Source organism: Mastomys coucha, unplaced genomic scaffold (assembly GCF_008632895.1).
Source record: "Mastomys coucha isolate ucsf_1 unplaced genomic scaffold, UCSF_Mcou_1 pScaffold13, whole genome shotgun sequence".
Lineage (NCBI taxonomy): Eukaryota > Metazoa > Chordata > Mammalia > Rodentia > Muridae > Mastomys > Mastomys coucha.
The window spans coordinates 42,407,254-42,422,569 of NW_022196895.1; the positions used below are offsets into that span (position 1 = coordinate 42,407,254).

At 45.2% G+C, this 15,316-nt stretch overlaps 1 protein-coding gene across 1 annotated transcript in view; it reads right to left on the reverse strand.

Annotated features, from left to right (window-relative positions):
• Positions 1-6,899, reverse strand: part of Fem1c (fem-1 homolog C) — a 19,622-nt gene extending 12,723 nt beyond the window's left edge. Inside the window, exons 1-2 of the mRNA XM_031365631.1 lie at positions 6,491-6,899; positions 4,969-5,695 (exon numbers count right to left, since the gene is read on the reverse strand). Coding sequence (XP_031221491.1) covers positions 4,969-5,512 — 544 coding nt within the window. The 5' untranslated portion in view covers positions 5,513-5,695; positions 6,491-6,899. The remainder of the gene's footprint in view (positions 1-4,968; positions 5,696-6,490) is intronic.
• Between the last annotated feature and the right edge of the window lie 8,417 nt (positions 6,900-15,316).

The window sequence follows — 15,316 nt, forward strand, 5'->3', positions numbered from 1 at the left end:
AAAAAAAAAAGAAAAAGAAAATCCACAAAAATTATTGCTAAATTCTTAACAGTTTGGATGTAAAAACAGACATGAAGGGTTTAAGTAACTTCAAAACAAACCTAAAGAAGATCATAAATGTGAAGTACTGAGACAAACATAGTAATTCTGGGGAAAAATATAATCTCTTCAGATTTGGAGATCATTGGTTTTAAACAGGGACCAACTTGTCTCGAAAGCCAATTGTTACAGGCCTGGAGAGATGGCTCAGTGATTAAGAACACTGGTTGCTCTCCCACGGGATCTGAGTTCCACCCCCAGCATCCATAAGGCAGCCCAAAACTGCACCACCAACCCCAAAGGAATCCAATACCATTCTGGTCTCCACAAGTACTGAAAATACACAGTGCAGAGGCATGCACGCAGACAAAATCCCACAATGCAGAGGCATGCATGCACACAAAAATCCCATAAGCATAAAGTAAAAAATCAATTGTTATGTTAAACTAGAGAGATACTCCTGAATATCTGAAGAACTTTCTCACTTTATGGAGTGCTATGGGGAAAGAAGGAACCCAGTGCACTCCTCCTTGGGCAGTTTTGTTGTTAGGGATAAAGTTCTTTCCATTTATATAACAGTATCTGCTTATGAATCTGTCTTTGAGATCAAACCTCAAAGGCAGGGATCAAGAATAGATATCTTGTCTTACTGATAATGCCCTCTCAACTAATGAATGAATTATACCACTTAAACATATTCAAAAAATGCCAACTGCCTGTTAAAAGTAATGAGAACCAGGGCAGTGGTGGTGCACGCCTTTAAACCCAGCACTTGGGAGGCAGAGGCAGGTGGATTTCTGAGTTCAAGGTCAGCATGGTCTACAAAGTGAGTTCCAGGACAGCCAGGGCTATACAGAAAAACCCTGTCTCAAAAAAAAAGGGGGAATGGAATAGATAGTCATGGATGTAAATAACCATGGATGGATAGGAGGGCTGGAACAGGAGAACGACGTGGGGAGGGAAGGGGAGAAGAGGATGAAGGAGAGAATATGAGGAAAGACAGCTAAAATTAAAGGCCACTTAAAGGGTAGGATGGAAACATAATACAGCAGAAGCTTCCTAAATTATATACATAAATGAAGTAGAACTAAATGAAATACCCAAATAATAGGGAGAGAGAGCCTGATCTGGCCATCTCTTGTCACTTTTAGTACTGGGATTGAGTAACATCTAATTGAGTTGTTGGTCAAAGGGGGTCCATAGGAACCCCTCAAACAACCCATGCTGCTGCCAAGACTATAGGTTGCTCACCACAAACTAATGGCAAGACCCCACTGCTGAAGACAACATCTATACAACTCATTAGACAGGAAGAATTCAAGCTGATGCCTACAGAGAGCCTGCACCCCTATGTTCTAGCACCCTTGATACAGCACCCTACCAAAGGAGAAATGTAAAACCAAAACAAACCAAAACAAAACAAAAAACCAAGCAAATCACTAAGGAGTTTAACCTAGAATGGTGTCCTGCCTGCAAGATATGTTAGTGCAATAGTGTTACGAAGCCTTGTGGGGCTAACTAACCAATGTCTGACTTGACTTAAGTACACCCCATGTGATGGAACCCATAACTGACACTGCTTGGATGACCAAGAACCTGAGCCTGGATAGTACAGGGACCTAGGGTAAAACCAAATACTACTGTCCTGAACCAACAAGCTAACAAACAGCTCCTAAGACCATTCTGCTCTACTATGACCCATGACTAGCTCGGCTGCCAGAGAAGCTTCTTCCTGCAGCAGCGCAAAGAAATAAAGAGACCACATCCAGACACTACTACGTAGAGTGTGGCCAGACCTTGGAACACAGTCCTAAACGGGATGTCTCCATCAAATCCTTCCCCTCGGGGCCCAGGGAACCCCAGGGAAGAGTGGGCAGATAGAGCCAGAGGGGTTGGAGGACAAACAAGGAAAAAAAAAAGCCCTCTAAATCAATATGGCACATATGAACTCACAGAGACTGAGGCAGATGCACATGACCTGCACATGTCTGCACCAGGTCATTTACATATATATTATCATGACTTCCAGCTTAGTGTTTTTATGGGGTCCACTGGTATATGAGCAAATGGGTCTCTATTTCTTCTGCCCTTTCTTGGGCTCTTTTCCTTCTGTTTGTTTTTGTTCAGTTCCAACGTGTTACTTTTATCATAATACAGTGTAATATAGTATAACATGGTATAGTATAGTGTAATGTAGTATATAGTATATTCCCTTAGAAGCCTGTTTGTTTTCTAATGAGGGGAACTGATCTAGATGGGAGGGAGGTGGGTTAGAACTGAGAGGAGTAAAGGAAGAGAAAACACAACTGGAATGTATTATGTGAGAAAAAAATTTAGTTTTAGTAAAAGTAAAAATGTTAAAAGAAAAATACTAAACATATTGTATATCCTCTAGTATCAACTATTCAGCCAAGATTTACTTATTTTTGAAAAAATGAACAAGAACATCTATCTAATTAGTGTACAAAAAGAAAAAGTATGCAGTTCTTAAAACTAAGGAGCTATGATTAAGAATTTAAAAATAACTTACTAATTTAAAAAACAGGTTATAGAACAAGATATTAAATGAAACTGCATGCTCACATCTGTATAAAATTTATAACTATCTCTGAAAGGATTGTCTGAGTACCAGAATTTTTATTTAATAGTTTTGCATTTGCTCCAAAACACTTCAAGAAAAAAAAACCCTAAACGGTCTTGTATCATTTTCATAAGGCCTTTTCAAACAAAACAAAACAAAAAACAAAAAACCATTGTTATAAACACGTTCAGCAACAATACAGTGTCCCACAGCAGTTTACCTTCTATCACAACACATACTTTGCTTCAGCAATTCACCCTATGAAGGCATTCATACTATAATTATTCTCACTGAAGTGTGCTAATACACGATTATCGTCAAGAATATTCACAGCAGCACAGTCCTGGATCAATTGACTATATACATTCAATGAAAAATTGTATCAAACAAGAATGAGCTAGCCATGTTTGCTGGGCTTGAATGACATAATCTAGGATTAAGACATGTGAGTAGGGCTGGTGAGATGGCTCAGCGGGTAAGAACACCAACTGCTCTTCGGAAGGTCATGAGTTCAAATCCCAGCAACCACATGGTGGCTCACAACCACCTGTAATGAAATCTGACGCCCCCTTCTGGTTCTCTGAAGACAGCTACAGTGTACTCATTTATAATAATAAATAAATCTTAAAAAAAAAAAGACATGTGAGTAGCCAGGCATTTGGCTATTTTGTCAATTTCTTTTTCCACCACCCTTCTGCACCCCTATTCCAACCTCCAAACCCTAGGTAGGAGAAAAGGGCGGCTAGAGGAGAAAGGGGGCATCGATATTGTTAAACTACTTCCTGCTGATTAGGGGAGTCGAGTTCCTTGGGGCAAGTTTGATCTTCCTGGTCAAGATATTCAATTTCTTCTTGTCTGTTTCTACATGACCACTTGACAAAATGCAACAAACCTCAACCACAGCAACCAGCATCAGAAGGAGGAAGGGGAAGAAGAGGAGGAGCAGCAGCCACAGCCCCTCTTAGGACTCTAGCACTTATATACCCTTTCAAGAGTCCCCAGAATTCCAAATGTTATACATCTGCAGAAACTATCTGTAGCTGGCAAAATCACACCCCTGCTAGAGCATGAGGCAAATCATAGCCAGCTGCCCCATATCCCACACCTGGGATTAAAACACAGACATATTTCTATAACAATTCTGTATTTTTAAAGAAACCACAATTCTCACTACACCTGGGCCTGTACTTGGACACACAAATACATGCACATGCATTTACACACACATACAACATACATACATACACACATACACACAAGGTGGGGTGTCACCCAACAGCAAAGGCAAAGCAGGAAGGGGGGGCACAATCTATCTCCAAAGGTAAGATACAAACTACAAAAGATGGTGAACTTCTATAGAAGTCTAGAATTCAGAGATAAGACTTAATTTACATTGTAAACAAAGCAAGCCAAGTTATGTTGTTTGAAAAACTCTTAGCTTGATGTATGCTATTCTTAGATCTAACCAGCTTTTCAAAGTTAGGTAGTGAATTATTTTACTGTCGTGCAGACTGACTTAAGATCTTCAGATTGTCAAAATTGTGCTGAAAAAGCCTCTTTTAAAGGTTGAAAGAATTCCTATCACTACCATCTTTAGTTTCTTACAATCTTGAAAGTTACACTGAACTGTAAACCTAGTCTCTTCCTGACAAAGGTGCTATAATTGTTGCCAACAATCCACACTAGTTTGACCTAGTCCCTATTTAGCTTCCCCCTCCCCCAACAGGGTTCCTCTGTGTAGCCCTGGCTGGCCTCCATCCACCTGCCTCTGCCTCCCAGGTGCTGGGATTAAAAGGGATGCACCACCACTCCCAGCTGTATTTAGCTTTTTAAGCCTTGGGCAAGTCTTGAAAATCCATTTTCTGTCTTGTTACATTTAATGTATGTTCTACTGGCCTCCAGTAAGTGGACTCAGGGAACAAGTATCTTTCAGACTTAATCCTTTCAAGGCAGTGGTCTGGTCTTCTATGACAGAGTAACAAATAAAATGCCTACCTAGAATAAACAAGATAGTGACTCACTACTCCAAAGTGACTTTTAAAAAAGTTCCAAACAGTGGATCAAATTGTAACCAGGAGGTTCAGCTCTTCTACCACTAATATACTCTGTAACTTCAGGGGAGAGAGAGAGAGAGAGAAAATGCTGCTGAAGGCAGTGACTAGGAACGTTTATCACTTAGGTTTAATGCACTATCAAGTGTCAGGGTCAAGGTAATCCTGGAAGGGTTACCTAGTAAACACGGGTCTGCTAGTGTAGGTCTACTCAACAACAATGCTACAAATTGTCACCAAACTTCCTGAAAATAGAGGCAGTCACTTAAAACAAAAGAAAAACAAAGCTGAACTCACCTTTAACACTTTTTCTATTAACATCTGCCCCCTTTTCAAGTAAATACTGAGCGATCTCTTTGTGTCCTTTGTAGCAGGAAATCATCAAGCACGTATGCCCGTGTCGGTTGGACACTTCCAAATCGGCTTTGTGTTCTACAAGATACTTCACTATTTCCAAGTGGCCATCGAAGCACGCAGCACGAAGAGGAGTTGAGTTGGTTAAAGTCGTGTTGTTGACAGATGCTCCATGATTTAACAAAGACTGGACAACCTTCAGATGCCCTGCTGCAGAAGCTGCCCATAAAGGGGGGGCCCCCTCGATGGTTTCCCCGTCAAAATTGACAGAGCCCCCGACTTCTATGGAAGCACTGCACTGCTCTAGAAGGAATTCTACCATGTCGAGGTGCCCATACCTAGCAGCCATCAAGAGTGGGGTGGCCCCATTTGTTTTTTCCGAGATCAAGGAGGAAACCTCCGCTTTAGATTTGCTGGCCAGCAACTTGGTGAGGAGCCGGAGTTTGCCATCGCGCGCTGCGTTGAACACCGCTGTCTTTAGATCCATTTATGTCCAGTCGAGGCTAAGCTTTATTTATCGTTCAAAGCAAAGCTCCAGCTTAACTCTACACGCAGGCAAGTAACAGGAGCCAAAGTTCAACGTTAGTCACTGAGATCCAGAACGGATATAAAACCCAGAGAGAATGTTCTGTCCTATCGCATTCCAACATCGGAGAAGCAGAGCACCAAACTAGAGAATTAGAAAAATAAACATATAGAAAAGAAGCAGTTTTAGGATTTTTGCACACAAGTGAAGGTAAAAACACGATTTGGGCTTCCCTATTTTCTAATCTTGTGGGTGGCGGGCGGGGGGGGGGGGAAGAAAAGGAAAAAAATGCCATACTCGTAACGATCCTTTCCCCCTTCCTCCAAAAGAGGTGCAGAAGGAAAATACAAAAGGGTTCACATGGAGACATAATGTTTCGCTGGAAGGCAGTTTCCTCCCAATGTGCGGAAAATGAAAACACTACAGGCAATTGGTTTCCTCGTGTCCGGCTCTAGGCAGCCCAGCTTTGTTCTGGTTTTGCCTTGCACACGCCCAGCGAGTAACCGAAAGGGGCAGGAGACGCGGCGGGCTCCGAAATGTTTCTTTCTTGCCTCTGCAGAGAATTCGCCAAGGGCGAGAGGCTGGAAGGCCTCGCTGTGTGGCCAGGATGGGTTTCGACGAGGAACAAAAAGGTCAGGCGCACCAACTCTCGGCCTGCTCACGCTGAGACCTCGCCGGAAAGGCTTTCTTCCCTTCAAACTACGCGAGGCGCTCGGGAAATCCGGCCGCCTTCCAGCCTTCAACTTCCCCAGCCGCCCCGTGCTCCGCGGCCACAACCGCCCTCCGTCACCTTCGCCTCCACCCCTTCCAGCCGCCCGCCTGCCCTGGGTCCCGCGGCCCACACGACCCCAGCCAGTCGGCCGGCCGGCCGCCATCTGCCCCGACGCCCTCCTCCCGCCCAGGCCTCCCCGCCGAGCCCCAGGCCGCGGCCAACGCTACCTGCCCCGGGGCTGGTCCTCCCGCAGTCGGCTGCTCCGGTTCCGGCCGCCCCTTCAAATGGAAACCGTTGTCCCCGTCGCTTGGGATGCCCTACTCCGCCTGCGGCCGCACAGCTCCTCCATGCCCCGCGCCCCACAGGAATGAATCCGGCCGCGCTGATCGCTCCGCCCCGCCCCGCGGAGCCGTCTGCACCCTCCCTCCCAGGTCGTTCGCGTTGCAGCAGCTGCCGCGGCGGATGGTGTAATGGGCTGCAGGCCCGGGGGCCGGACAAGCCAGTTCACTGCTTCACATTACTGACGCCGCAGCCGCGCCATTGGGTCGAGGGAGGGTGGCGGCCGCCGCCAGCAACCGCCTAGGGGCGGGGCAGGGCAGGGCGGCGGGGGCGGGGTGGCGAGGAGGGGGCGGGGCCTGCGCGAGCTCCAAGAGAGACGCGCCTGCGTACTAAGGGAGAGGCGTGGCGCCGTATGGAGGAGGCGGGGGCCTGAGAGAGCGCCCTGGAAAATGCGCCTGCGTGCTACGGAAAGGGCGGAGCTCCTTGGGAGCGGGGCGTGGAGCCTAAGAGGGCTACTCAAAAGACGCGCCTGCGTGGTGTTGGGGGGCGGGGCATCCTGGAAGGCTGCGGAGCCCAGCAAGAGAGCGCCAAGGAGAATGCGCCTGCGTGCGGCGGGAGAGGCGTGGCCTCGTGCATGTAGGCGAAGGCGGGAGAGGAGGACGCGCCTGCGTGCTACGGGTAGGGGAGGGTCGAGTCTTCTACCTTCTAGGTAGACTTTCTGACTGTGAAGTTGGAGTCTCGCGCGCTCAGTCTTTTCCCGTTTCCCCGCAGCGCTCTCCGGTGATCTCGGAGCACAGGTCGGGAGCTCCCGATCTTCCCATCCCTCACCAGAACAACCTCGCACTCGTTCCTTCTATCCTTCCGTGGATGAGGGTAGACTGAGCTTATCCAAACAGACACTCCAGACAAGCACTGCAGAAAATGAAATTAGTTTTGGAGCTTGCCAAATGTGATTTTTTTTTTTAACGGCCGCTGAAAGACATGAATACTATATAAGAAGACTGGTGAGAACCAATTAGGTCAATAAAAATTAAATGATAAAAACAAAAAGATGAAAGAAAGCTAAAAAGCCTGGGTGAAGGAAACAACTGCTGCACACAGCAGAAAATAAGCTTACAGAATTCATGAGGTTAAAACCTGTTGTCTCTGCCGGGCAGTGGTGGCACACGCCTTTTATCCCAGCACTTAGGAGGTAGAGGCAGGCAGATTTCTGAGTTCGAGGCCAGCCTGGTCTACAGACTGAGTTCCAGGACAGCCAAGGCTACACACAGAAACCCTGTCTCGAAAAAACAAAACAAAACAAAAAAAACCTGTTGTCTATGGTATTAAGCTAGATTGAGAAGTGTTTTAACTTTATCTTGAGAAGCAATGAATCATAGGAAAACAGGTTTGAAAACAAATCTTGAACCTCTTCAATACTCTTGGGGCAGACCTTAAACCCACATAATTCCTTAGCACCACTGGGAAATACCAGAGTTAGAAAGACTGAACTTCAGCATCAACGTAAACTTCATCGCAAGAAGCTATACAAAACTAAAAACATCTTTAAAAAGTAGTAAACTTAATTTTTACATAGTCACCCGTGTTACCAGAAGATTATGTGCCTTCACATGATCAATCACTGTTTTCATACAAATGTACACTTTGTTTTTTTCCTTTGTCATATTCTAAACATTTTTCATGCCTTTACACTTTTTTTTTTTTTACCTTTTTGACATTTCTATGTGTGCTATTTGGAGGGATACATGTATGACATCTTGCTAGTTCATTTCCAGACTCTTCCCATCACTTCATCTTTCCTGCTTGATAAAGAAAAGACAGATATACCTTTTACTCACAAGAATCATAAAAGGATATATTACTCTGGAGTGTAAGAACCTCAAGGAACTTTGTCCATTCCTTATCAATTGAAAGTATTGAGCCGAATTGAGAAAGGATCTATTAGCTGGGTAACAAATTGTCTTGTTAAATGACACCCAAATAGTTGCTTTCAACAAGATATGTTATAAATCGCAGGAAATGGGTATTCATACTGTTGCATTCTGTATAAACTCCACTCCCACAGATACCTGGCAGTAGCCAGGTATGCTCCTTCCCATGGTTTCTTGACAACAGCCAGGTAGGCCTGGCCCTATAAAAAGGGCTGCTTGCCCCCTCCTCTCTCTCTTACTCCTGCTTCTCTCCCTTGCCTCTTACCCCCTTGCTCCCCCTCTCTCCCCATTCCCTTCCCCCTTCTCTCCATGTGGTCATGGCCATCTCCTACTTCTCTACTCTCTCCTTCTCTCTGCCTTTTTCTGCCTCTACTACCCTCTTAACTCCCCTCCCCATTCCCTAAACAAACTCTATTCTATACTATACCAGCATGTATCTGGTCCCTCAGGGGGAAGGGATGCCTTGGCAGGGGCCCACCGAGGCACCCCTTTCCCCCACATCTCACAGAACATATTCTTAAAGCTCTTTCTCTTTTTATGATCACAACACATACTACTTCTTTGAGTGTTAGGTCAGTGTGCCACACCACAAGGGGATGCTGCCTTCAGCAAACTTCACTTACTTTATGTTTTGCTTTGTTTTAATCCTTACTGGCACAGTATATGCAAAATGATGGCAACAAAGTTTCTCAAATTTACTTAGCCGCCCTTTTGATATTTTTTTTGTCTATATGATCTATAATTGGTAGCATTATTTTACATTATTCAGAGTATTTTCAATTTTGGGGGGATCAGAAGCTTTTGTTAGAACCCCAAGCCTTAATGAAACAACCTGCACAGTATCAGTAAACTTTATTAATGAGATATAATTTAGGGAAAGGACAGAATGAATCAAAAATATCTCCAGTTCTTAGTAGCTAACTGGGCAACAGGCCAATTTAGAAAAGCATAAAAGGAGCCTGCTTTCCTGATTTCAAGAAATTGATTGTTGGAAGGCTGAGGATGAGTTTAGGGCTAAAACTGTTAGCATTTTGTCTAGGTTCCACCCCACAGGTTCTGGCAACAGCCAGGTGTGCCTGACTCACAGTAAAAAGGGCTGCTTAGCCCTCACCCCCCACCCCCTTCTTACTAGAGCTCTGTCCTTTCCTGCTCTCCCTCTTTTCCCATTCCCCTCCCCCTCTCTCTCCACGTGCTCATGGTAGGCCTCTATTCCTCTATTCCTCTATTCTCTCTCTCTTTCTCTCTCTCTCTCTCTCTCTCTCTCTCTCTCTCTCTCTCTCTCTCTCTCTCTCTCTCTGTGTGTGTGTGTGTGCCTTTCTCTGCTCTCTGTCTCTACTCTCTCAACTCCCCTCCCCATGCCCTGAATAAATACTAAATCCACAAGTGGCTGGTCCCTCAGGGGAAGGGATGGCTCAGCATGGGCCTGCCCAGGCATCTCCTTCCACCAAACAACATATTCTCTCTCTCCCTATCTTTTTATAAAACACAACAAGAACAGTTACCTAGGGCTGGAGAGATGGCTCAGCGGTTAAGAGCACCAATTGCTCTTCTGAAGGTCTTGAGTTCAAATCCCAGCAACCACATGATGGTTCACAACCATCTCATAATGAGATCTGATGCCCTCTTCTGGGGTGCCTGAAGACAGCTACAGTGTACTTACATATAATAAATAAATAAATATTAAAAAAAAAAAAGAAGAAGAACAGTTACCTAGCATGCATGAGGCCCTGACTTTGATTCACAGGGTTGGAGAGAGGAGCAGAAATGGGGGGAGGGGGGAGTCTGGTGAAAACTGCCTGGGGGCTATTTCTAGTTATAAACAAATGGATGCAAGCCAAGCATAGTGACTCACTCCTGTAACCTCAGGCCTGGGCAGCAGAAGCAATAGAATCTCTGTGAGTTCAAGGTCAACTTGGTCTACATAGTGAATTCCAGGAAAGCCAGAGCTACCCTCTGAGACCTTGTCAATAATAATTATAGCAAAATATGTACAGAAATAGCAGTGAGAGCCCAAAGGAGAAAACTTCCAACCATACTGGGGCAAATCTGGGAAGGAGCCGAGGCTTAGGCTGAACCTTAAGAAACAAGCAGAGGCTGGGCGGTGGTGGCGCACGCCTTTAATCCCAGCACTTGGGAGGCAGAGGCAGGCGGATTTCTGAGTTCGAGGCCAGCCTGGTCTACAGAGTGAGTTCCAGGACAGCCAGGGCTACACAGAGAAACCCTGTCTCGAAAAAAAAACCAAAAACCAAAAAAAAAGCAACCAACAGGAACAGGCCCAGCTGAAAGGCAGGGGCGTGAGATAAAGAAACACAATTTGAAAGCAGGTACATGGGAGCCTGTGAGACAGCTCCTTCTCTAGTTCTTCCTCTCCATGCGGTGGTACTTCTGGTACTTCTGAAGGCATCAATGTCCTGGCTCCCCTCCCTTCAAGGACGTCCTAATGACCTATTTCTTCGCTCTGCAGCATTAACATTCTCTCTAGGTCCCTGCTCTCTTGCAATTTTTAGGAGCGCAGTCTGATTAAAGAACTCATGGACCCGCAAATTACCTTAAAATTATAGAAGTACGCAGGGCAGAATTCTTTTAAAAGTGAGAATTCAGGGTTCCCCCTTTTGTTTTGGGTTTTGTCTCTCCTTCCCTGGATGACATGAGACAAGCGGGTACTTGGTTGCTCACCCTAGATGGTAGCACTGAGAAGGGATCTAAAACACCTGAAGAGTCAGCTTCATCTTAAGCACAGCCTGTGCCAGGACTGACCAGCCTCTCTGCTGTAGCATCTCAAGGTTTTTCAGAGGGCTGAAGATACAAGATACACTTGAGGACTGTGGATCTGATCTTGCGATTCTTTATTTTTAATTTATTATTATTATCATCATCATCATCTTGGTTTGGTTTTTTTGTTTTGTTTTGTTTTGTTTTTCGAGACAGGGTTTCTCTGTGTAGCCCTGGCTGTCCTGGAACTCACTCTGTAGATCAGGCTGGCCTTGAACTCAGAAATCTGCCTGCCTCTGCCTCCCAAGTGCTGGGATTAAAGGCATGTGCCCACCAACAACACCACCACCACCACCTGGCTGATTTTGTGATTCTTTATAGCTTAAAGAAGTTGCCCAGTGAAGCAGGGAGGAGCAGAGGTGGGAGAGAGTCAGCCAGAGCCACTCCCAGATAAAAACCTACTATCAGTGTCAGACTCCAGCCAGCACACCAAGAACTGCTAGGAAAGATTTCTGGGTGTTGATGACCTTGTCTGTAGTGTGAGCCTCCGTCTTTCCTCCTAGCTTGATCTCTGGCCATGACCCTGACTGCTCCCCATACCCCATGCCTATACGAATGTCTACCAGGGCCATCTATCCCCAGCCTTACCAGTAATTCTATAGCCTCAACTCCATTCTAGCTGGCAAGATAGAACAAGGAATTGTTCTCAGTATCTATTAATCACATCTCATTTAGTATGCAGTCTGACTGACCACATCTCTTGCAAACTCCTCGTAACTATATCTCCGGTGTTTTACCAAGTCCTAATAAACTGAAAGCTCCACTTCTGGTGGCAGACTTGGCCTCTGCGTTGCTGCTCCCTGGAAATTCAGACTCACTAGTTCTGAATGTGCACTTTTAATAGTTTTGTTATTTTAATAAATTAAAACTAAAGTGTGCATTTTCAATACGTTCCAGAAATTATTCTTATGCCTGCTAAATTTGAGACCATGGCCCATATAAGATCACTATCTTTGTTCTTCCAAGCAAGAGACATCATTTACGTGAATCCCGGTTACTGTGCGTGTCAGTCATGATTCCTTCTTACTAAGTTAGTATCTGAAGAGAAGGAAATCTAGGACTTTGCTTAGAGTTCTTTTATTTGGTCCTCAGAAACACAAGGCTACCCACCAATGCTGGGAGATTGCCTGGGAGTCAGTGTGGTGGTTTGAATAAGAATGGCCCTGTCAGCTCATAATTCTGAATGCTCAGTCACCTGGGAGTGGAACTGTTTGATAAGATTAGGAGGAATGGGTGGTGTGGCCTTGTAGGAGGAGGCGTGTCACTGAAGGTGGGCTTTGAGGTTTTAAAGGCCCATGCCAGGCCCAGCCTCACTCTCTGCCTGTGGATCAGGATGTAGCTCTCAAGTACTTCTCCAGTACCTGCCTGCCAGGCCTGCCACGCCTGCCCCATACTCCCCACTATTATGATAGTGGACCAAGCCTCAGAAACTGTAAGCAAGTCCTCAATTTAATGCTTTCTCTTCTAAGAGTTGCCTTGATCATAGAACAGTGATGACTACTACAGTGACTTTATTGGCTTATGGCCTGATGAGGCAACTTAACTGTGTACCATGGTCATGCGTTTTCTATCACCAGCCAGATGGATGTCAGATGGGGCCAGGTTACTATCAGTAGCAAACAGACTGATTGAGAAGTGTCTGATCACTTATAACCCAGCCGTCAATCAGGTCCTACTAGAGCAGTGAATACCGTCTCCCTGCCTGAGTCTTAGACACTTCTAGGCCTTGTCCAGGCCCTGGGAAGAATGCTTGTTGCAAAGGCCTTGTTGCCAATCCATAAATGTTCAAATGATCCTTTGGTGCTGCTCTCAGGGCCTTCTAGATCAACGTGCCTTGTCAAATATAACTTATACTATATTAAGTTTTGAAATTGCTTACCCAGACTGAAGATATGCTCAGTGGGAGAACACATGGGCAGAGGCCTGGGTGCCATCTCCAGCACTAGAAAAAGCAAAGGCAGGCAAAGTAGAAAAGCAAAAACAAAATAAAAAACAAATAACTCAGAGCCGTCTTCCCATATATCACTAATACGATGCCCACACAAGAGCCCCTAGCTGCCTCCTCACATACTCAGCTTGAAAGCCTTCTTCTCACCATATGGTTGGGATGAGTCATTATTGATGATGTGCCCTCTACATGCCAACCACTCCAGATTCCAGAGCTATTTCAGTGACCTCGGTGCCCACAGCTCTAGGATTACCCTCCCATCCATACTCTCAAGTGGAATCTACTACATCTCTGGTGTGGAATTCTGTGAGATCATTCCAACCTAGGATCAGTACTAATGCATCCCCAATCCCTCTGACTTCCTGAGCATCTAAATCAGTGATTCTCAATCGTCCTAGTGCTGTGACATTTGATACAGTTCCTCATGTTGTGCCCACCCCCACCACAAAATTATTTTTGTGGCTACTTCATAACTGTAGTTGTAATATACCATTATGAATTGTAATGTAAATATCTGATATACAGATGGTCTCTGGTGACTCCTGTGAAAGGGTCATTCAACCATCCCCACCCAAAAGGGTCATGACCCACAGATTGAGAACCATTGGTCTAGAGATTGTAGTCACTGACTCTGCCTCCCACTCCATCTTAGGTTCTTCCTACACAGACCCAGCAGGATTTGCTGTTAATGACTCTTAAGACTTCAGCAGAATCTCTTTCTTTACCCCTGCCCCCCAACCCCCAGGTCCTACCTGCTTCTGGCTTCTTTCTCCTGTTGTTGCAACAATACTTGTAGAAAGAAAATCTGGAGTATTGCATGGTTTCACCGCCTGTCAACTAAAAAGCCTATGGGCCCATGGCTCAGGCAGGAAATAGAGTTGGGAATCCCAGGAGGTAAAAGAATGCTGAAATAGAGCCAGGTAGGAGATTGGGCCAGGAAGATGTAAAGACATGGGTGCATGGTACCTGAGCACAGGTAACCAGCTAGGTGGCAGGATGTAATTTAAAATAAATGGGTTACTTTTAGTTATGATCTAGTCAGAGAGGAGCCTAGCTATATGACCAAGGTATTTGTAAATATATTTTGAGTCTGAGTCTTATTTCTGGAAACTTAGGGCTGGGAGGAGGAAATAGGACTTAACATCTATAAATAATTTATTGTTAACCCAGGCCTGACCTTAACCCCAATAGTAGGGAACTTCCTCTGGACTTTCTTGCTGAAGCCAGGCATTGAAAGCACATCTTTGAAATCCCAACCTTTCGAGTTGGGAAATCCCTTGCTCATTGTTTCCTGACTGAAGCCATTGTGTTTCTTGATAAGAGTGGCTCCACTGACATTGTTCTCTGAGACATGGTTAGTAAGGGGGCTTCATGCCAAGTGTTGGCCTTGCTTCCTGCCCAGAGTAGCCATTCATACTTCCAATCCAGTCTCAGGTCTCAATTCCTGTTTGGAGAGTCAGCCTTGTGAGTATAGTTCTTTGTTCAGCCCCTCAAGGATCCATCATAACACATATAAGAAATTGTCTCAGGCTGTAGAGATGGCTCAGTGGTTAAGAGCACTGACTGCTCTTCCAGAGGTCCTGAGTTCAATTCCCAGCAACCACATGGTGGCTCACAACCATCTGTAATGGGATCTGATGCCCCCTCTTCTGGGGTGTCTGAAGACAGCAACAGTGTACTCATATACACAAAATAAATAAATCTTAAAAAAAAAAAAAGACTGACATTATGGTGATCTAATAGATAGTCCTGAGGGTCTCTCTTTGAGAAGCCTGGATCACCTCCTCAGGAGCAGGATGTGTCTTTGAAGATGAAGGTTGCTGCGCAAGCATCCTCCTTGGACTTGGTTTAATCGGGTTAGCAGGAACCAGTTTATTACTCTTGCTATTCTAAATATTCTAAGTTTTCCATATCCTATAGACAGCAACTTTTTTCTTTTACATTTTGAGTCCCAATAAAGATAGCCCTGTGTAGCTGGGCAGTGGTGGTGCATACCTTTAATCCCAAGCATTTGGGAGGCAGAGGCAGGTCAATTTCTGAGTTCAAGGCCAGCCAGCCTAGTCTACAGAGTGAGTTCCAGGACAGTCAGGGCTATACAGAGAAACCCTGTCTTGAAAAAAACC